The sequence below is a fragment of the Colletotrichum lupini genome, chromosome 3 (genome assembly GCF_023278565.1).
Source record: "Colletotrichum lupini chromosome 3, complete sequence".
Classification (NCBI taxonomy): Eukaryota; Fungi; Ascomycota; class Sordariomycetes; order Glomerellales; family Glomerellaceae; genus Colletotrichum; species Colletotrichum lupini.
In genome coordinates this window covers 2,155,953-2,176,278 of record NC_064676.1, presented here as the reverse complement: position 1 = coordinate 2,176,278, position 20,326 = coordinate 2,155,953, and the positions used below count along the sequence as shown (strand labels likewise).

General features: G+C 54.2%; 6 protein-coding genes across 6 annotated transcripts; 1 reads left to right on the top strand and 5 right to left on the bottom strand.

Annotated features, from left to right (window-relative positions):
- Positions 1-598: 598 nt before the first annotated feature.
- Positions 599-2,448, bottom strand: CLUP02_05382 (alpha amylase; the record flags this gene model as incomplete). The annotated part of the gene is made up of 2 exons (XM_049284389.1): positions 599-2,012; positions 2,153-2,448. 2 exons carry the CDS (start codon positions 2,446-2,448, stop codon positions 599-601), a joined length of 1,710 nt encoding a protein of 569 aa, XP_049141532.1.
- A 2,647-nt stretch (positions 2,449-5,095) lies between these two features.
- Positions 5,096-7,821, bottom strand: CLUP02_05381 (fungal specific transcription factor domain-containing protein; the record flags this gene model as incomplete). The annotated part of the gene is made up of 4 exons (XM_049284388.1): positions 5,096-5,236; positions 5,291-6,463; positions 6,525-7,490; positions 7,750-7,821. 4 exons carry the CDS (start codon positions 7,819-7,821, stop codon positions 5,096-5,098), a joined length of 2,352 nt encoding a protein of 783 aa, XP_049141531.1.
- Positions 7,822-11,958: 4,137 nt separating this feature from the next.
- CLUP02_05380 (chitinase 1) lies at positions 11,959-13,744 on the bottom strand (the record flags this gene model as incomplete). Its single annotated transcript, XM_049284387.1, has 4 exons — positions 11,959-12,739; positions 12,818-13,066; positions 13,139-13,237; positions 13,308-13,744. The coding sequence occupies 4 exons, from the start codon at positions 13,742-13,744 to the stop codon at positions 11,959-11,961; spliced, it is 1,566 nt and encodes a 521-aa protein (XP_049141530.1).
- Positions 13,745-15,614: 1,870 nt separating this feature from the next.
- CLUP02_05379 (uncharacterized protein) lies at positions 15,615-16,226 on the bottom strand (the record flags this gene model as incomplete). Its single annotated transcript, XM_049284386.1, has 1 exon — positions 15,615-16,226. One exon carries the CDS (start codon positions 16,224-16,226, stop codon positions 15,615-15,617), a length of 612 nt encoding a protein of 203 aa, XP_049141529.1.
- Positions 16,227-16,729: 503 nt separating this feature from the next.
- Positions 16,730-18,050, bottom strand: CLUP02_05378 (ran GTPase activating protein 1; the record flags this gene model as incomplete). The annotated part of the gene is made up of 2 exons (XM_049284385.1): positions 16,730-17,800; positions 17,859-18,050. 2 exons carry the CDS (start codon positions 18,048-18,050, stop codon positions 16,730-16,732), a joined length of 1,263 nt encoding a protein of 420 aa, XP_049141528.1.
- A 656-nt stretch (positions 18,051-18,706) lies between these two features.
- Positions 18,707-20,266, top strand: CLUP02_05377 (uncharacterized protein; the record flags this gene model as incomplete). The annotated part of the gene is made up of 4 exons (XM_049284384.1): positions 18,707-19,226; positions 19,281-19,888; positions 19,967-20,088; positions 20,167-20,266. The coding sequence occupies 4 exons, from the start codon at positions 18,707-18,709 to the stop codon at positions 20,264-20,266; spliced, it is 1,350 nt and encodes a 449-aa protein (XP_049141527.1).
- Between the last annotated feature and the right edge of the window lie 60 nt (positions 20,267-20,326).

Genomic DNA, 20,326 nt, shown 5'->3' with positions numbered 1-20,326 from the left:
CTGTATCGTTTCTTCTTCATCTTCAACCTTTTTCAACTTCTTGTATATACCATTTCAATTTACCTGGCAGCATCGGATAGGGATACGAACCACGAATATATCACCAGTCTCAGTAACCATTCCCCCACGATAACGAAGTGTGAGATTGAAAACCGTGGCTTCTACAAGTGTAGAACTCCCATATGTTCATTGTTGTAAAGTTATGTTCGGGGTCGTAAAAAAACGACACACAAACTATGTACGCCTAAAGGTGGTCTTGCGGGTATAAGGATGCCTCGAGTGTGTGTCCTCAGGCTGTCCTGGATTGCCAACCGTCAGAGCAGAGAAGTGAATAATCCCCCCTAGGCTTCTCGCCCAGTCGCTTGCCTACCGATATACAAGTCCGCCACCCAAGGTGGGTGAGAGGTCGGAAAGGAACAAACCAAAAAAACTACACACTAATATCTAGGAAAGTAAGCTGTCGAATGAGCGTTGTGAAAGAAGACTTGTTGCTGTTTGGTCGGGAGTTTGATTTTGTTGTTTTCGTCTTGAGCTTTTTTTTTTTTTTTCGCATGTAAAGTCTGCTGTTTCTTTTAGTTTCGAATTTTCGGAACACGTATCAAAGCTGGGATGTCAAGCAAGGCGACAAAGTGATGTTATTAAAACGTCCGATAGAATCTAAGTTATAATCGGTACTCTCAACAGCGAGGCGCGTGGTAGAGAAGCGGGCAGCAGTTGCGGTGGATGTCCCAGAGGGAGGTGGAGGTGGAGGAGAAGGCTTGTGACGACGAGGGGGAGGGGGAGGAGGAGGACGCTTGCCTATGCCACCTGCGCAGATACCCGTCCCCATGACCTTGTCTGCCGGAACAAACACGAGCGGCTCCCCGCTCCCGCTCGTCGCTTTCAGCACGCCTGTCGCATCCGTCACGTAGGGTCGGCATTGAACGACCTCGAGGATCAGCTTGCACGGCCGAAAACCTGTGTCTTCCTGGGCCAGAGACACGCTGTAGGTGCGGTTGGTGCCGACGTTGGAGTAGACGCTCACAACCTGCCCGTCGTCGAAGCCCTTGCGCATGGCAATGGTGTGGTCGTCCGTGTGGATGGGCTGGGACTTGTAAAAGAGGTACCCGCCATCCAGCGCCGCCAGCATCGAGCGCAGGGACACGAACTTGGAGATCCAGAGATAGAGCTCCGACTGCGTGTTGAACCCCGTCTGCCACAGCGCTTCGCGATTGTACGGTGTCTCACCACCGCTGAACCCCTGCTCCAGACCCTGATAGATGATGGGAATGCCGTCCATAAGGAGACTGAAGGTCAGCGCGTTCTTGAGCAGAGTGCGGTCCGAGGTGTGGTTCAGGAAGCGAGGCTGGTCGTGGTTCTCGAGGAAGCCCCCGTACAGCGTCAGGTCACGCGCCGTTGTGATGAGCGTCTTGATTCCATTGGAAAGGTTCCAGATGCTGCCTGTCGTCGACTGGAAGGCCTGGGTAAGCCAGTAGTACACCGGGTAGTTCATAACACCGCTCATGACGTCCTGGTAAGGGGCTACGTAGACTGGGTCGCCGTGGAAGACCTCACCAAAGGCGGCGACACCGGCCGAGGCCTCGAACGCTGGCCAGAAGGACGGCTCGACGTGCTTTGCGCTGTCGAGTCGCAGGCCATCGAAGCCGAAGCGGCTGACCTCGCGCTTGATCCAGGCGTTGAAAACCTGGCGCACGCGTGGGTCCTCAGTGCGAAGATCCGGCAACGAAGCGGCGTCGGTACCCTGCCAGCATCTCTCGACCGAGTCCTGGTTGGAATAGTCGATGACGCAAGGCGGCGTGTGGTAGGCCGAGGCGTTGGAAAAGGGGCGGTAGATGGAGTAGTCAACCGTATTGCCGGGACCGAGCCAGGCCATGTGGTTCGTGACAACGTCGGCCATGAGGTACATACCACGGGCGTGGATGGCATTGGCGAGGAAGATGAGATCCTCGGCGGTGCCGAAGCGTGGGTTAACCTCCCAGATGTCCTGCGCCCAGTAGCCATGGTACGATTCGCTGATGTTATGTTAGCAAGTGATTTCTATTTTCCCGAGTTGGACTAAGTTTTCTCTTTTGAGCTGTTCATCATGTCTCATGAGAGCACCACTTCCTGTGCCTCATCTCATGACAACTTAAAAGGAAAGGGACCAACTCACCCGTCACGGGATTTGCCCTGGACATTCTTCACAAAGGGCGAAATCCAGATAGCCGTCGCACCGAGACCCTGAATGTAATCCAACTGCTGCGCAATGCCCAACCACGAACCACCACAGTACGTCTGATCCGACATTTCGCACCTCGCCGTCGTCGACCCGTCCGTCCGCGCGAATCGGTCCGTCATGACCTGGTATATCGTCTGGGACCGCCATTCCGCCGCGCTCAGTGCCGAGACGGCGCCTTGGTGCAGAGCGGCGGCGGCCGCCAGGATCGACCAAGCCGTGGGAGCCTTCATCGTTCCGCGGGCTTTCAGGTTTCCGAGAGTGAGAGTGAGAGTGACCGATATTCGAAGAAAGAAAGAAAAGAGACTAAACAGGAAAAGAAAGTAAAGAAAAGTGACGAAACAACAAACAAAAAAAGAGTGTACAGAACAAGTCTAAACAGCGAAAAAAAGCGTAAAACTTCGTGAAAGGCGTCCAAGTCGTAACTTATATGTTCGTTTTCTCCCCTTCAACCTTAAACCCAAAATGGGCTTAGAACAGCAACGAGTAATCGGATAGACTTCTTGGCGGACCTTCAGTCTGAACTTTTTTTTTTGACAAGATTAGACGGTTGGCCCCATGCCCGGTCTGCGCTCTCAAGCCTTTTCTCGCCGGATCTGGAGCAGGGGATCCCCCCAGAGCCGAATAAGGCGGCGGAATACGGAGTAGGGCGCTGCGGCACGAGTGCGATGCTTTGAGATAGCGTAGGCGAGACTTGCGGTTCAGCCGCCCGTTGGGAGGCTTGCTGATGTGCGTTGAAGGAAACCGGGGCGCTGGGCCGGCTTTGCGAAAGCTTAACAGTTTATAAGAGATGAGCTACAGCGGAGATTGAGTAAGGTGACTTACCCCCGAAGCCGTAGTCAGCGGAGCAGGCGACGTCTGGCTCTTTCTCGGGGTCCTCAGGGGCCGGGGCGCGATGTAGGGTAAGCCAATCAGGCCGTCTTCTATCCGAAAGGATAGTGACTACCTCGGTTTCTGACTCTTTCGCTGCCAGGCAGTCGATGTTGAGAAGGGTCGGATAATGATGATCGAATAATCGTTGGTGGACTATGAAGAGATGGATGGTGGGAGCCTTTGAGGAGATTGAAGTCGAGTCCTAGTTCCTCGCCTAAGAAAAAAACTTGCCAGGAACCAGGAACCAACTCGACTTTTGAACTAAAGGAAAAAGAAAGAGAAAGAATATGAGTTCCCCTTCCCTCTGCCTTTCTCGTTGTTGCAGTTTCCCAGACCCGGGGCCGGGGACGGGAGAAGGTCAACAGGGCAAGGTCCCGTGGAGAACTTCTTGAGCGGACGCCCGCCCCCCCACCTCCTTCTTTCGATTTTTCTTCAAGAAGGCGGCTGTGAAAGGGGGGGTCGTATTGACTGGGGTAGGTAGACACGATCGGCCCTATCAGCGGGGTTATCCCATCACTCACCGCTCCGGGATGCCGCTACCTAACGGGGTAGTTGGGACTTTCCTGGAGACTGGTGAAGTGATGTATCGATGTTGCCAAGGTCCGAAAAGGTCAAGTCAACGACTACCACCGGGGTCTTGTTCTTTCTGCTCGTTGTGGTCGTGGAGGCTTTAAGCGAAGGGTGGGAGAGGGGGGTCAGAGGTCCGAGATGGGAAACAGGAGAAAAGGCGGAGTTGAGGTTGCCTTGAGTGGTTGAGAGAAGGAGAAAAAAAAAGTTAAGCAATGGCCGAGAAATGAGATGGAAACTTGGAAAGCTTAGGGGGCCGTTGCCAAGACCGAATAAGTGATGCCGTTGCTGATCTTGATACCAAACAGCAAACTTTACTTTGCTCTCTCTCTCTCTCTCTCTCGATGTATTTTCGTACCTACTGCGCGCTATTGTTCACTAATATTCGTACCTCGCTTTCGTCGGCGCGTACCGGCAACTAACAAGAGCTATCAGAAAGCGAGCCATCACTCGCCCATGCATTGTATTAATTACAGATAAAAAAGTAGTAGGTACTGGACGCAGTGGACAGATTACCTGCCCGGCGACATGACTCGGCAACGTCAAGTGGACAGTGCTCGCGCGTCGCCGCGTCCACGGGTGCTTGGAGGGGAGGGAACCATCAACCAACGACTCAAAGATCCCGTGGTCGTGGTCGTGGCCGTGGTGCGGCATGCGGCATGCCATGTTCCTAACGCCGCGCGAGTGTTCCCAACTTCCTGTTCCTGTTCCTGCCTATACCCCCACCAATACGCGCAAGCCAAGATCCCCTCTCCCCGCATTGTTCCCTCACCACGCTGCAGGCACAGGATTCAATATTTCACTTTGACGTTTTGGGCCTGACGCAAGGCACACGGCGCGGGGAAAAACCTAACCTAGGAAGAAAGAGAGTTGCTGCTGGCATCTGCAGAACATCACTCGCTCACTCACCACCAAACACTACCATCACCTCCGCCAAACCTCCGCCAAACCTCCGCCCGCCCACCTCAGCCGTCGCACATGGTGTCAGGGACGGACCGAATCCTGTGCATACCGCCGGCATGGGCGCCGAATGCCACGCCGGACGGCCACCTCCCCACGCCCGCTTTGGGACCTGCCATCCCGTCCATGTGGCCAACCACCACACTCGCGGTTCATCCAATGTCACCTCGAGGCGGAGTCTCCACGATTTACCACTCCCATCTCTCTGGCACGTGTAACTTGGTAGAGGTAGAACAAGAAGCACGTGTAAAAAAAGGGAGCAGGGTATTGTATTTTCCAAATGTCCTAAAAATCTGGATTCATCTTTCTATCCTACCATGCCGAGCCTAACGCGGAGGTGAGTATGCCTAGTTCCCCATTTTGTCCACCTGAACGAACCAATCGCTCAGGCCTTCCTGATTCTGTCATTGATCTCATCGTCACATTACCTCCCTCATCCATTGCACTGCTCTCCCCGCGCTTCGGGCCTTTAACGCATCCTTAGCCTGCCATGCCGCCATTGGCGTTGCCAAACGGCATCCCGTTGCCGTCTGTTTCTGGCGAGGATTGACCTGGATAGATCTGCCCAAACCCTGTATCAGCTGCCCAGTTCGCGTTCTGCGTGTACGTCTCAAATGCGTTCTAGCCCATTGTCAGTCACCATGTCATTATGCCATTGGCGGAATCGCAACATACCCAGTCGAAGTTGGCGGGGAAATCTCCGCCAGACTCGAAGTTTGTAAACATCGAGAACGGAGACCCCGCGTTGTTCATACCAATGTCGCCCTGGAAGTTTGGCGTCATGCCTGGGCCCGTCATGGGCAACGACACTCCAAAGTCCATGCCGCTAAACGAGTTCGTACTTTGCATACTGCTTTCGAGCGCGGCTGCCGTGTTTGGCGTCATGCCACCAGAGAGCATACCCAGAGTCATTGCCGCATTGTGGTCCGATTGCATTTCCGGATTTGTCTCAAAACCCGGGAAGCTTTCGTTCTTGAAGATCTCGGCTTCAGGATTGGGGCCTTTGATCTTCTCCAGGATAATGTCCAAGACTTTGGATGCCTTGAAGGCCTCCATCGACCCGTCTGCAAGCCCTTGCCAGATCTCCTTGGTCCGCTCCAAGTTGCTAAGCATCTCCATCCGCTGCTCTGGGGTCCAGAACATGGCCGACTCTGACGCCCTGCGATCATCGCTCGTTTCCGCAACCCGGTCGTGGTGGAGGTCAAGCGCAACCAGCATGGCAGGCAGAAGGAAGTCCTTGGTTGCTATCGAGTTCACGAACCACCTCAAAGATCGAAGTCTGCCACTAGGCTGTGATTCTCTGTCGAGAGTAACCAAATGCCGCAACGTGTCTAGAGCCGCTTCTACTGCACTTCTGCGCGAGTAGGCATATCGTGGATTTGTACGAGCTCGCGGCACGTACTTCTTATGCAACAGACAGAGGATCTTGAGGTAGAGCACGTTGATGTTGAACCTCGCGATGATCAAAGTGACTGGGTCGTGCGAACCCTCCAAGGCCGCAACCTTGAGATGAGGCGGGATCTCGTCGTTGATCTCTCGAAGCCGGGCATCGAACCGCAGAATTTCGTCGTACGGTAGTTGCCTGCCCACACGATTGGTGGCCTGCAAGATGTCACCCATCTCGTTGCATAGCTTGGATTTGGCAATCATGTACGCAATAGGGGTGGGCTCCGTCTTAGGCCGTGAAGGAGGCAAAACTTTGGTGTTGGGACCGAATTCCTCGTCAAAGATGTTGTTCGGCAACTGAGTGTCACAATCATGACCATAGATCATGGATGGCAGCGAAACTTGGTGTGAGAACACCACATCGGCCATCCTCACCAGTGCCCACGTACGCCGCCTCATTTCCTAGAATACCATGTTAACACTGACTTGCCCAGAGATATATATCTGGAGCACTACAACTCACTGCTTGAAACGGTGTAATCGTCGGGAACCACTTTGCGTCGCGGTGGTACCCCATCCTGAAGGCAACTCTTGTGAGCAAGGACACGATCAGCCACAGCCCCAGATCAGCATCCCATCTCGAAGAGTATTCTCCAAACACATAGAGAAGCATCGTCTCCACGGTGTATTCCACCGGCTTGGTGTAATCAGCCGCAATGAGGCACTGGACGGTGCGTAGTCGATATTCGGAGGCCAGGTCCAGCGTCCGCCCTTTCCACTCCGGCGGTTCGTCCCCTACCTTGTGGTAGCTCAGCATGGCGAGACACAAAATAGAATAGAGCAATCCAAGCCACATGATGGGCGTTTTTGACGGATCTTGCCAGTGGGCTCGAAGTTGTTGCTGGAAAGTCGGCGCGTGAATAATGTTTACCGCATTGTCCATCGAGTTGAAGTATCTGGAGCAGAGCGCAAGGACGGCCGATTTGGGTGGTAATTCCGCTCGCAGTTCGATCTCGGTAGCTGGCGCGGCTCCAAGCAAAAACGTAGGTCCTTCTCTGGCGCTGGCCGGTTTCGACATCATGACCTTTTCATAGCTCTTTTCCAAATCCTTCTTGTGATTCGCAAAATATGTCTTGACTTCGGATATGTCCGCCAATATCGTATGCCAATGCTCCTGGCCAATGTACATTGACTTGCCCTTATCTGAGTCGACCTTCAATACGCCTAAAGATGTCGCTAGCTCGCCATCAGGATCACTGTCCTCATCGTCATCTCGCATTTGTGTCTCGTCGTCGGGATCGATTTTGGCCGAGGTAGGTGTGCTGTCAGTATTCGACTTGGTTGTCGAGGCGCCTGTCACGGCGGCCGCTGCTGCTGCGGTAGAAGGGTCAATAGTAGCACCTCCGTGCATCAAAGACAAAACTAGGCCTTCTAAACGGTCAATACGGTTCTGCATGTCATCGGGCCTCGAAGAGCCTTGACTTTGGTTCTTTTTACGAGTAGCAGGAGTAGCGTATGAACATGAGGACGCATCACCACCCTCACGCTTTACACAATTACTGCACGGGTGACCTCTGTCACATTTCCTACAAATCGATCAGTTTGCGTTGGTGTGACGGGCCGTGAATCTTTTCTCACAATCTGTGAAGCAAGTTAGCGAGTTGAGTCGATATGGGGCATTTATCTGGCACTCACTTCCTAGTCCGACACGGATAGCAGCTGAGAGGTACCCTATTCCTCTTCCTCACGACTCGAAACTGCTCCTCGGGTGACCGACCTGATCCCGAGGAGGGCGTCGTGGATGGTGGTGTGGGAGTCATGATGGCAATGGAATCCGTGGAACAGGTAGATGCGTCGTAAAAGACCTCTGGCGATGGCTTCCACGGATATGAAAACGTGCTCCGGACTCGAGGTCCTATCTAGCACAACACACGCAGGTGTATACTCTTCGCTTCGGAACCAGTGATGGCACTGGCCGACAAAGATCCCTTATACGGCGAGGCAAGAGTAAAGGGCTCGACAAGTTGGCTGTCAGACACTCAGGACGAGTGTACAAATTTAGCCACTGAAACGTTGACAACGGCCAGACCGTCGGCAACCTAGCCCTGGAGGAGCGGTCTCGGCAGGTTGGTGTAGTGGCCGAGTACTTCAGCAAGGCCCGGCCAAGTGTATGAAGCGCAAGTAATGTGACCGTCCGGCCTTCAAAGATGCGCTACTCGAATTTCGTTGGTCACAGTCCGAAGTCTTGGAATAAGACCAATGACCGTGGTTTCGCCTCAAAGGTCAGTGACTGTTTGGGAAGCTCGTTACTTCGAGAGCGAAGGGCGCAAGGCAGCTAGACGTCGAGGCTGCTGACGATGTCGCAGTGTGATAAGGCGCCACAGTAAAAGCGCAATCTTGCCACAGGTTCTGACAGGCAACGGCAATCGTAGGTCGGATCGGTCGACCCGTGTACGGATACAAGGTAAGGAGCAATTGGAGATGGTAGTCGGTGGGAGGTTCCGCAATGCGCAGGGGTCTCAAGATAGGGTCGGCGTCGAGGCACCAAAGTTAGGATGCGGGCGCAATGCAAGGGTAGACTCGATATGCCGCAGGTGTATGTGGCAAGTGTCGGAAAGCGGTAGCGCAAGTCAGCGCGACGACAAGATGGCGAAAGAAAGGCGAGGTGTCGGAAGGTTGCGATCGCGTCTTTGGCGGCGGCGTCAGCTTTTGGTGGTTCGGGTTGGGGCAAGGGAAGGATTCGAGTGGTCCGCGACCACACAACCTGACTGCCCAAGCAAGTCAAGACTCACCACTTTTGGGGGTACTCTTGCCCTGTACTAGACTCTGCGCGAAGGAAGAAAATGGAATAATGACCAAGCCACGAATTGAGAAAAGTCCAAGTCGAGAGATTGCTGTGTAACGTCTGCAGCAGCTGCGCGACTTGCGGGGTGGGTGAGCAAAGGTCAAGCAAGAGAGAGGATGGAGGGGAAGAGTTGAGATTGCTACGGATACTATCGCAGTCGAAAGATTCGACAAAATCATGAACAGCACCCGCAGGCCGCCATCAGCATGATCAGCGAACGACAGGCAGGGGTGGATAGGTACGTAAGGGGGTGAAGGGGAAGACCTGAGAGAGACCCGCCACCACCTCAATGTTCCTTCGTCTCCCTCCTCTTTCCTTCCACTTCCTACCTGCTCCCCTCCTCTCGTCCCGCAATGTAGCCGCATTGGAGGTTCTGCTGATCAGGACGGCTTACATACGCGTGTATTGATGCCTACTCACAGCTAACCCTGTCCAGATGGCGCTAGGATGCAACGCAGACAAGGGTGGCATAGCACACCTGGCGAGTCCTGAACTCTCGAATTGTGGTGGGTTGCCGACACTCGCATATCTCATAGTTTATTCAGATACACGCTCACCCCAAAAGATTGGGCGATGGATAATTCGGGTAGCGTTCATACCCCTCCCTGCTGCCCACACGTTCTAGGTCTAAAGACGTTAGGAACATGTCTCTTACATGCTTCTATCCGAGCTGCATTGTATGCCTGCATATGGGTACGATACTCCATAAGCAAATAGGGAACCCGAAGCGCACTTCAGCACCAATGTAAAAAGATAAACCCAGTCCCCAAGCTTGGTGCCGGAAGTCTCCAGCAACTTCTTGGCTGGGATGGAACCCTGAATAACTTTGAGTGCTAGCGGCTCAAAACCGCATTCTGGACCTGCGACGGACTTAACGGAATTAAGAGTGGACCGCTGTCAGCGACGGCCATCCAGTCCTTGGTCTGGAAACCTTGGTTGACGTTGCCATGTTAGAGATTCAGTACAGCGCAAGAGTCATTCTGCGAAAGCTTATGGGGTATGCGGAATAGTGCAAGGTCATGCACGATGTTTCTAACCGGCTTACCACGGTCCAGTGACCTGGACGTCGGCCGGATCATCATCGGTCTTATTCTTGTTGCGTATAAACGGCTTACACGCAAGAGATATGGGACAAGACATTAGGTACTTACGCAGTACTGACCTTACTGTAGGTAGGTTATCTGCAAAAGGTTCGAGTCATGAAGAGATGGACAGTCACTAAGCAACATCATTGTCTCCATCACCCCGCGCACAAAAGATGAAGCAAGCCTGGGCCAAAATATTGCAATATTGCGCTCAATCAAGAGCTGGAACTGGCGGAGAAAAATACAGGCATGGAAAGGTAAGGTACGGATACATGGCTCACGGTCCGCCAGCTGAGCTGATGACGAAAGCGGGGTGGCTTGGAGGCTTGGAGTCAAAGAAAGAACACCCCACTTGATGAATAGCCCGTATAGTAATGTAACCCTCCAATAGGAATCCTTTCCGTTTGACGTCAACCTCAAGTCCCCCCAATTCCCCAGGCTTATCGCTCCGATCCAATATTGGCTGCTGCTCTGGGTGTTCGACCAACACCAATCAACCAGACAACCTCAACTTCATGTCGAATGCTTATGCCCAGCAGCTAGTCTGACCTGCACCAGTTACACAGGCATTCAAGCACATACGAATACACGGTAGCCTAAACATGATAACCAACTCCTCTGCCGATCTTCTCGGGTGCTCCGCTGCCTCCGCAACCGCCAATTCCCCCTCTTCATACGCCGACAAGGGTGCCATTGGTACTCTTGTGCGCCTTTTCTCTCGGTCGCTGGCCGTGTGACTCATCTAGTCGACGAAACGGCACATGTGCCCAACCTATAATCACTCCATGGACCGTTACCATTAGGAGAACCTGAGACTCTATCGCCGAGTACTAGTCGTATTCCGACATCCAATTTACCCTCTCTTCCTCGATTTGTCAGCAATTCATCGCCGAAGAACGCAAAACCATCTGAAGTCGAGTTCCATCGTGACGACGGCCACCCATCAACATCGTCATCCCATCTCCAGGTCGGCAGTTTCCCACAGACTGCACTGGGATTGACGGCCCATCTATCGGCCAGCCTCGGCAGCCTCCCCGGCCTCCATCGGTGAAGGGTCGCTTCCACTTGGAGCCTTTGCACGGTGGGACGAGCCTTTCCTTTGGGAATCTCACGTTGGACCAAGACCTTGACAATTGGTTGGACGACAAGGCCAGTAATTCGGTTCGACAATCTAACTGAGCACAGAAGTCTATTCAAACTCCCACCGCACCCTACAAGGCTCGAATGGAGAACCAAGAACAAAGTCTAGGCCATTGGATCGAGCCAGTGGGCGGTCCTTGGGGCCCAACTAACCCCTTTACAGCGACCCGGTCGAGTCCCAAATCACCGATTATTCGCCCCCTCCCGTCAGCACTAAACTCATACAGTCCTCGGCTCCTGCCGAAGCGCTGAGCCAAGCCCCTGGAAGCTCCTCGCGGCGATCGCCATGCAGTCGTCGTAAAACGTACGGCGTTGGTAGTCCACTCGACCTTTGCACTGGAGCCTTGAGCCAGGGCTGTCGGCAGTTGTGGATAGAGCGTTCGGGTCCGATGACAATACTCTCCCGTTCCGTAGTGCTCGACCGTTCGGCATACTTCCGCTGTTGTTTCTTCTTTTGTGCGCCCGTTGAGCTGCATCACAAAAGTCCCACTAAGTTCTTGACTAGTTTCAGCAACCCAGCTGTCGCCCATGTTCTTGAGGGAGCTGAACTGATCTAGAGGTAGGTTGGTTTCTACGTGAATGCTGTGGCTACTCGACGGTGACTTTGGCCAGTCTCCAATACAGAATAGTCCACTGACTGTTGGACCAATCATTACAAGCAAAGTACTCTTTGGTAACTCGGCGAAACTTGAATGCTGCCGTCTAATTCATTGGCTTCATTCGGCCGTATCTCATATGCATCGCTAAATGCCCGTGTCCCAAGACTTCATTACAAGTCATATCCCGTCAAGAAATGCAGCATAGCGCATACCAACGCCTCTAATGACCTGCCCAAAAACAAAATTGAAAGAAAGCACAAATAACTTGCGTCAGCCAGAGCCCCCCTTTCACGCTAGGTTGCTCTTAATGTTGGCATACTGACTGTTGGGGTAGCTCAACAAGTTCTGGTTCGAATCAAGCTTGCCCATCTTGCTCGCCAACACACCCACCAGGCTGCCCTCGCCCTTGCGGTCACCAGCGGCTTCCCAGAAGACGGCGCCGCCGAGCTTATTGTCGAGTAAGTACTGGGCCTTGACGCCCGCGCTCGCCGGGTTGTCGTAGCTGATGAGCTCCTTTGTGGAACTGTCGTAGCTGTACAGTGCACCCGCCGTCGAGTCGTACACCTCGACGGCGCCGGCCTTGGGAAGGACCTTGTAGTGCCACACGCCCGGCTCGATGGAGCCCGTCCCGACGCCCGAGTACGGCAGGCCGACGCCGTTGGCCGTGTTCTCAAAGGAGCGGCCGTACAGCGGCAGGCCGAGGACGACCTTGCTGGAGGCGATGCCCTGGGAGAGGTAGTACGCCAGCGCGGTCTGGGTGTCGAACTTTGTCGCCGTCGGGTTGGACGGGTTCTGGTAGAGGTTGGCCTGGTGGCCCGTCGTGGTGTCCCAGGAGCCGGCGTAGTCGTAGGCCATGAGGTGCCAGGCGTCGACGTAGGGGTCCATGCCGCGGAGGTTCATCTGCTTGTAGTGCGAGGGACCCGCGGGGCAGGCAATTGTGAGGGCGAAGTGATAGCCCGCCGCGTTGGCCGCGGCGTAGGCGTCGAGCTGGGAGCGTACTTCCTTGAGGAGGGCGACGAAGTTTGCGGCTTCCGTGTCGCTGGCTGGGTATTCCCAGTCAATATCGAGACTGCGAAAAGGGGGGTTTTGTTAGCGCAAGGCATGCACAGGTGTATGTGAGTCTCTGCGTGTATGTGGTTCTTCTTACCCGTCGAATCCCCAGTCAATCATGAGCTTGATCGCAGAGGAAGCAAACTGCTTACGAGCCGTGTCCGAGGCGGCCACGGCGGGGAACTTGCTGGACCAGGTCCAGCCGCCGATGGAGAGGACGAGCTTGAGCTGGCGGTTCTGCTTCTTGAGGGCGTAGAGCTGCTTGACGCAGCCGTAGGCGTTGCCTGCTTGGTTGTCGTCGCCAGAGTACTGGCGTTGCGTGTCTGAATAGGGGTCTGACGAGATTCTGAATTTCTTTTCGTCAGCCTTTTCCTACTTCTTGCAAACTTTCTACCTTGGTATCTTGGGATCAACTTACACCGTGCCGTCTGTTTGGATATCCGCAAAGGAGTAGAGTAAGTGCGTCACCTTGTCTGCTGGAATGTCTGCTGGTTGGTAGTTCGCCCCATAGACGCCCCTGAAGCAGAAGTTAGCACGGAGGACATCTGGGGTCCCGTTGCAGATGTAGGGGTTTTCATTTAACGTACCAATTTGTGAAGTACAAGACATTCCTGTATCCCGATGCCGGGGTTCCTGTGCCGGTGGCAGGCGGAGAGGCGGTGCCCGTGCTGGACACTCGCACAGATGATAGAGAAGACGGCGCAGCAGAAGCTGAGGAGGCCGCCGCCGACGTCCTCACCGACGACGAGGAAACGCCAGGTACCCCCGCCGAAGTCGACGAGGCGAGACGAGAAGTGACAAAGGAGGAGGAGACGGTGATGGGTGAAGGAAGAGACACCGCGGGCGGACTCGTGGGTGCTGCTGTCGCCGCTTGAGAGGTGGGTATCGTGACTTGGGAGGTGGACACCACCGTGCCCGGCTTTCCGCACGTCGGGCGGACGGAGCGGCGCTCATTTACAGGTACCGCGCCGGCCATGGAGGCCAGGACGGCGAGGAGAGGTAGGAGGAGGGATGATCCGACCATGGTGGGCGAGACTGCTTCAGCTTTCTGTGAATGGAGAAGGCTGGATTTACCTTGCTTGATCGACAGGGGAAAAGGGAGGAGCAAGGTCTGGACGGGTTGGTGCGAAGATGGACGGCTCTTCTTATTGTTTCTGGACTATGGTCGTGCTACTTGAGCCTCCCTTTCCCCTTCTCAAGACTTCCGCGTTGACTATCCAGAGAGAGTGGGGGAGTGGTTCCCGACGATGGAGGGGTATTGCGTGGATGCTTCATGACGAGGAATGAGTAGAGTCTGGTGGTGCGAGTTTCACCAACCTCCAAGACCTTTCCAAGTGATGCTAGAAAGCAGTATTGGAGGCATTGGAATGGGAGGAGGAGAAGGTGGTGGTGGTGGAGTGGCCTTGTGAGCAGCCCCCCTTGACATCGCAGTCGACTACCACGTGTAGGAATGAGAAACCTCCACCCCGAAGTTCTGGATCTCCTCCAGGGCCACAGGGCCCCAGCCAGGGAACATCTGCAACATGGGCTGGAAAAGAAAAAAGGCAAAGGGAATATGAGACTTCCGGCACACGTTTCCCGGAAAGACGCCCATCAACGTTTACCAACTCTGGTTCACTCGTCTAGCTGGAGACAGGACAGGAGAGAATGTGACTGGAGCAAGGTTTCTTTCTTCCCAAATCAACTTTGATCGTGTTAACGATGCTTCGATGAGACTTGAAAATTGAACACAACTGCCAACAGAAGCGCTTGATTGGAGTTTCAGAGATATTTGCCCAGTCCAATAGATCATATCCCAAGCATTGGACAGAATCCTTTCGTGTGAGCCTGTCGATAAGCGCTAGTCACTTGTGATGCCCTTGAATATGAAAAGGTGTCTCTGTCACTGGCAGATCGGAGGCTGTTCAAGTGCTGCTAGAAAAGATGAGTGAGTATGCCAGGTTGGGTAGAGAATATGGTACGGTGGTAGTCGGACAGGTGCAGACGGCAGATGTATCCGTAGCCTAGGGGTTCCGGATATGCCCCCGCTTTTCCCGGGGAGGTGGCCACGCTGAAGAATGGAAACCCTGCCACTTTTCCAGCGACACCACAGCGGGAGCGCCCGATGTACCTTGCCCGCTGACAGCTGCCATCCGATCCCACCTCAACCTCGTAGGTTCCCAGAATCGAATGCTTTTTCCTTCTACCGGTTCCGTTGCGACTGTATCCTGATGATTTTTCATTCATGTTTTGGAGATTTTTCAGAGCACCATTGTAGCTCTCCATAAATCCAAGCAAGCAGGATCCAAGGGCAGGCCAAACGCCACGAGGGCGTAAAACCTTCCCGGAGGATAGCTTAAGTAGGAAGGCCGTAACATTCCAGAGATTAAAAATTTGACCCGCCCTGGCTTACACGCCAATACATGGCTGACAGCCCACAAACGCTGCGCCGCCTCTGAGAACAATGTCTCGGCTGACATACCTGACTTTCTACCGGTTCTCGGAGGCTCTTCTTCATTTTATACTTGCTCGATCCAAAAGAATCAAGTATCCAATAGTCTAGTCCTACAGTCTCGGTGACGACGACCTCAAGGCTGAAGCAAAGGCAATAAACTTGGAATACATCGTAATTTCAACTCCAACCCCAGACGAACCAACCACAATGCCCTCATGGTGAATATCTTCAAGACTCAAGACTCAAACTTACACGCAGGGCCACCAAAGACTCCAACCAAAACCCTTTTCCCCTGATGATTCTTATCCAGCCATGTCTCGCTTTCCAAAACGTTAGACAATAAGACTCCCTTTTCTTGACGTGAACACAAATCCATTGCAACGCCGGCATCCCGGTTTCGATATTCCTCATAGCCAGGGCTTCTCCGACTTTTGACCCCCTGGCTTGAAATTCCCCTTCCTCAAACTCCCTTGCCACCAAGCCCCTGCGTCCCCGTCTTCTCCCTCCCCTCAGCCCTTCCAGCAGGAGCCGGAGCCCTCTCGGCCCTCTCGAGCCACATCAACACTGCAGGCATCGCCGCAAAGGCAACCAACCCGCCAAACATCGTCGCGACCGACGCCCATCCATCCCCACTCTCCCAAACCCATGGATCCCTTCCGTCCTCCCCTCCTTCGTGTAGATACACAGATATAATCAACCCGAGCAGCCCCTCCGCGCCGGCCGCGAACGCCGCCGCCAGACCTCCGATCGCAAGCCGGAACCACGCCACGCGCGGCACGTCGTAGACCGCCACCACGTACCGCGCAACGACGAGGCCTACCACGATCTGTAGAAGCATCACCGCCGAGACGAAAGGGTCGCTTTGTGAGGTTGTGAGATACCGCTGCTGCTGATCGGAGACGAGGGGCAGTCGTAAGTATTGGCGATATGTATAGACGGTCCATGAGAGCAGCGTTGTTGCGGTAAAGGTGAAGAAGAAGTACGATAATGCGATGCGAACGATGAAGAAGGCGAGCGCGACGTCCCATAGGATCTCAATGACCGAGTCTGTGGTTTTGAAGAGGTAGTCCATGATTGCTGGCTTCAGATGGGTAGGGGGTGAGTTCTTTCTGTGCAGTGTATTTGTTCGTCAAGGTATATTCGTTACCCGAGTTATTCGTGAAATCATTTCGTAGTTGCAACTATCAATCTAAAGGGACAGTCTTTCGCATACTATATACTGCCCTTCAAGCTCACGCGATTCCATTTCGTTGATCTTGTGATCTGGCATCGCCGTGGATGCCGGCTTCGTGGGGTGACCGTGGAGTGACGATCGGGATTGGTGCTACCTCGGGCACACCACCCGTACTGCGACAAGCCTAAATGACCAGGAGAATGACGTAGATATTTTTGCATCGGACTCCCGCCGGTCAGATGACAATCTGCATGTAATAACCACGGTCAAGACTGTTTGGGATGAAGTGTAATTTTGGGGGGTATCGTCTCTGTCTCCTCACTCCTGTATAATGGGGGGTCATTCCTCTTGCGTTCCATCATCTAAACCTGTAAACCAAAGAAAATGCTTCCATACATCTCTTAAATCTCCGTCTTGGCCAGCTTCTTGGCCAGATCGTCCACCTCCTTGTCCTTGAGCTGGACGGTCGGCTCCTCCTGGGCCTCCTCAGCCTCCTTGGTAAGGATCTCGGCTTCCTTCTCGGCATCCAGCTCCTCTTCCTCCTCGGATTCCTCTTCCTCCTCCTCGTCAGAGTCCTCTCCCTCGAGGTCGCTCAGGCAGTCAAGTCCCCAAGCGTCCTCATCAACGACATCGCCACCAATCTTCTCCTTGCGCTCCTCGAGGAACTCGCGGATGGCGATGATGGAGGGGTCCTCCTCCTCAACCTTGTTGCCGTTGAGCTCAACCTTCTTCAAGGCTGGCAGAGACTCGGTAACAACGCCGGCGATGCTCTCCAGTGCCTTGGGGGTGATGTCGTTGAAAGCCAGGCGAAGTGTCTCCAACTTGTCCTGCTTGCCCTTAGCAAGAGACTTGGCGACAACCTTGGTACCCTTGGGCGTGAGGTAGGCATCGTTGAGACCCAGCTCCTGCAGGTTTGTCAAATTGGGGAGGACACCGGCAAGGGCCTTGGCACCGTTAATGGTGAAGGTGTTGTCCTGGAGATCGAGGATGCGCAGTTCGGTCGCAGTCTTCAAGCCCTCACTAATAAGGTGGCTGATTCCCTCCTGGCGAATACCATTCTGGATCATCCTGATCTCCTTGATCTTGTTGTGAAGGCTGTAGGCCTTGGCCCAGGCCTGCATGCTGCCGTTCTCCAGACGGTTGCGACCGCAAATGACAGTCTCGAGGTATGGGACCTCCTTGCCCTCCTTTCTCGCTGCCTCCTTCTTGGCGTGCAACTCAGAGAGCGCATCAGCCACCAGAATACCAGCGTGGGGGCCGAGGCCGTTGTTGTTCAGGTAAAGGTGCTGGAGGGGCACGTGGGCAGCCAGGAAAGCAACGACCGGGGCCTGGGTGTTGATACCGAAAGCATTGTCGTTCAGGTTGATCGTCGTGAGCTTAGGGAGGTTGAGAATAGAAGTGAGGAGGGAGGAAAGGGCCTCAGGGATTTCGCTCAGGAGACGGCCGGTAAAGATGTCGGAGAGGTCGGCGGACTAGTCACTTTTGGTCAGTGGATGGTTCTACGTGTGCGGGAAACTCTTGTTCGCCTACCTGGAGGTTCTTCTTGGTGGCCAGGACCTCACCAAGGAGCTTGCAAGCACCGACTCCCAGGGTGTTTCCCAGGAACCTGACCTCTTCGACGTCGGCCGAGCGCAAGTCGGCGATGTGGGGCTCGAGGTCGGCGCCAGTATCGAGCTTGAGACCCTTTCCCTCAAGAGAGAACACCTTGCGCGTGGTCGCCATGATAGATTTGTTGATAAGCAAGGAGTGTTGAAAAGGCTGGGAGCAAGGTGGCAGCGAAGGCGCAAAATGAGTGTATGTCGGGGATGTTTATGGTGGGGGAGGGGTTAAACAAAGTCACTTTATTTTGTTTTCCACACGACCCCCGAGTCACAGTTGCAGGGGGTGAGCCCGGGTGGGTGCCTGTGTGCGGCTTGCCTCTGTGTGCCTGGTTGTGGTCACAGGGTGCCAGGTACCGACTGGCTAGGAGGCGATTGCCGTCATTTACGCTGACAGCTGGCTCCCACTGGCTGCCCTCTGAGGGTACCCCTGACACCTGGCAGAGTTGGTTTGGTAAGTGGACCCACAAGATGAGCTCCGTGAGCCGCGCTGCTCGTCGCGACACCCTGAGGATTGAGCCCAGGCGCAAACATCATTAAAGTTGTCAAGAACGAGGCCGATGTGATTTTTCTAGCGATTGACCTGCATCCCGCTGGCTACTCCCAATTAATTCATCATACCATCTGCGATAGCAGCGCATAGCTTGGTTTTCATTATATTGATCTCCGATCTCTTCTCCTCTCGCAGCGATAATTCTTACGCTTGATCACCGAACAATCCACAGCCTTTCATCGCTGCCTCTTTCAAAGTGCTAGGTTTCCATCATTCAACGGCCCAACATGGCTCGTGGAGACTCAACACCGCCCGACTCACCCCTCACCTCGGACCACAACGATACCTCCGAGGAGGAGGAGGTCCACGATTATGAGGATGAGTCGCTCCTGCGTCCTTCGAAGCGCCAGAAGCTAGGCGCAGCCTCGACAACGTCTCCCGCGGTGGTCGCGGAACCCGAACCAGAAGCCGTACCCGAGCCGGATCCCTTGGAGGGCATGTCGGACGTGTCTTCGGACACGTCTGGCGACATTCCCAGCTCTCCCATCAACGCCAAACTAGACGAGGAAGACTTCCAGGAGCAGGTAACTTCCTGTGCCTGGGAAGGCTGCGACGCGGGTGATTTTGGCAACATGGACAAGTTGGTGGAGCATATTCACAGCGATCACATCGAAAGCCGGCAGAAGAAATACACGTGCGAATGGACCGGATGCAGTAGAAAGAGCATGGGGCATGCTAGCGGTTACGCATTGAAAGCCCACATGCGAAGCCATACCAGGGAGAAGCCTTTCTACTGTTATCTACCAGGTTTGTGACCATCCTTTGCAGAGCCTTGGGGCATACCGGCTAACTTGAAGACAGAATGCGATAGATCATTTACGAGATCAGATGCTCTCGCTAAGCACATGCGGACCGTCCACGAGACAGAGGCCCTGCGTCCCTCCGATCCTGTCCCCAAGTCTATGCAAGCGGGCCCCACGGGAAAGGGAAAGCTCAAAATCATCATCAAGACTCCTCAATCACACGCTGCGGGACACGATGATGCCATCGATGACGGAGCTGACGACGACGAGCTCTCTGCCGACCTGTTTACTCCCTTGACTGAAGATCAAGGCTTCACTCCTGAAGAGCTCAAGATCCCCCTTGAGAGGCTATACAAGCTCTGTAGATTCCAAGTCAAGTGGGCGCAAGAGGAGTCGGTCAAGCTGGCGGAAGAGGTCAAGTACTGGGAGAAGCAGTACAAGGACCTGTGGCGCGAGAAGGAGGTTCTCTTCTCCCAGGTTGTCAAGAGTGAGGTCGACTGGCACGAACGCAGGCAGGCAGTCCTTTCTGGCGCAGCAGATGTCCAGCTTTCGGGCGTGCTGGAGAGCCAAGAAGGTAACCAGACAGTCACCAACGGAGAAGGCGCAGACTCCCAGGAAACCTCCAAGGCCGAAGAGACTCTGGCGAATGGAGCTAAATCCACCGAAGTAGCGGCAGCTAGTTAGGGTCAGCGCTTGGTATCCTGGAACCCAGGCGTCCAGTTCTAGTTGGACAGATTGACCTAGGCCGGCGGCAATATCAAGGAGTGCCCTAGGGAATGGGTGACTCCCCGGTTCTGTGCATCTTTTGCGGCTGGTTCATGCTTTTTTATCACCTTATCACAACGCACCGGAAGGACGGTACCGGTGTGCGTGCGCTCGAAGCGGTCGAGGCGGCCGAGGAATTTACAGGAAACGATACAACTCCGACTTGCCAAAAACAACAGACAGCAGAAGAAGAAGCAGAACGTTGCGCACCCTCGTCAAGGCCGTCATGAGATCAAGGGAAGCAGGAAACGGAGGCGGGCGTCAGGCAAGAGGACGTAAAACGATACCTACTAAAGCATCCCAAGAAGAAGCAGAGAGTATGGACAGCACAACTTGACG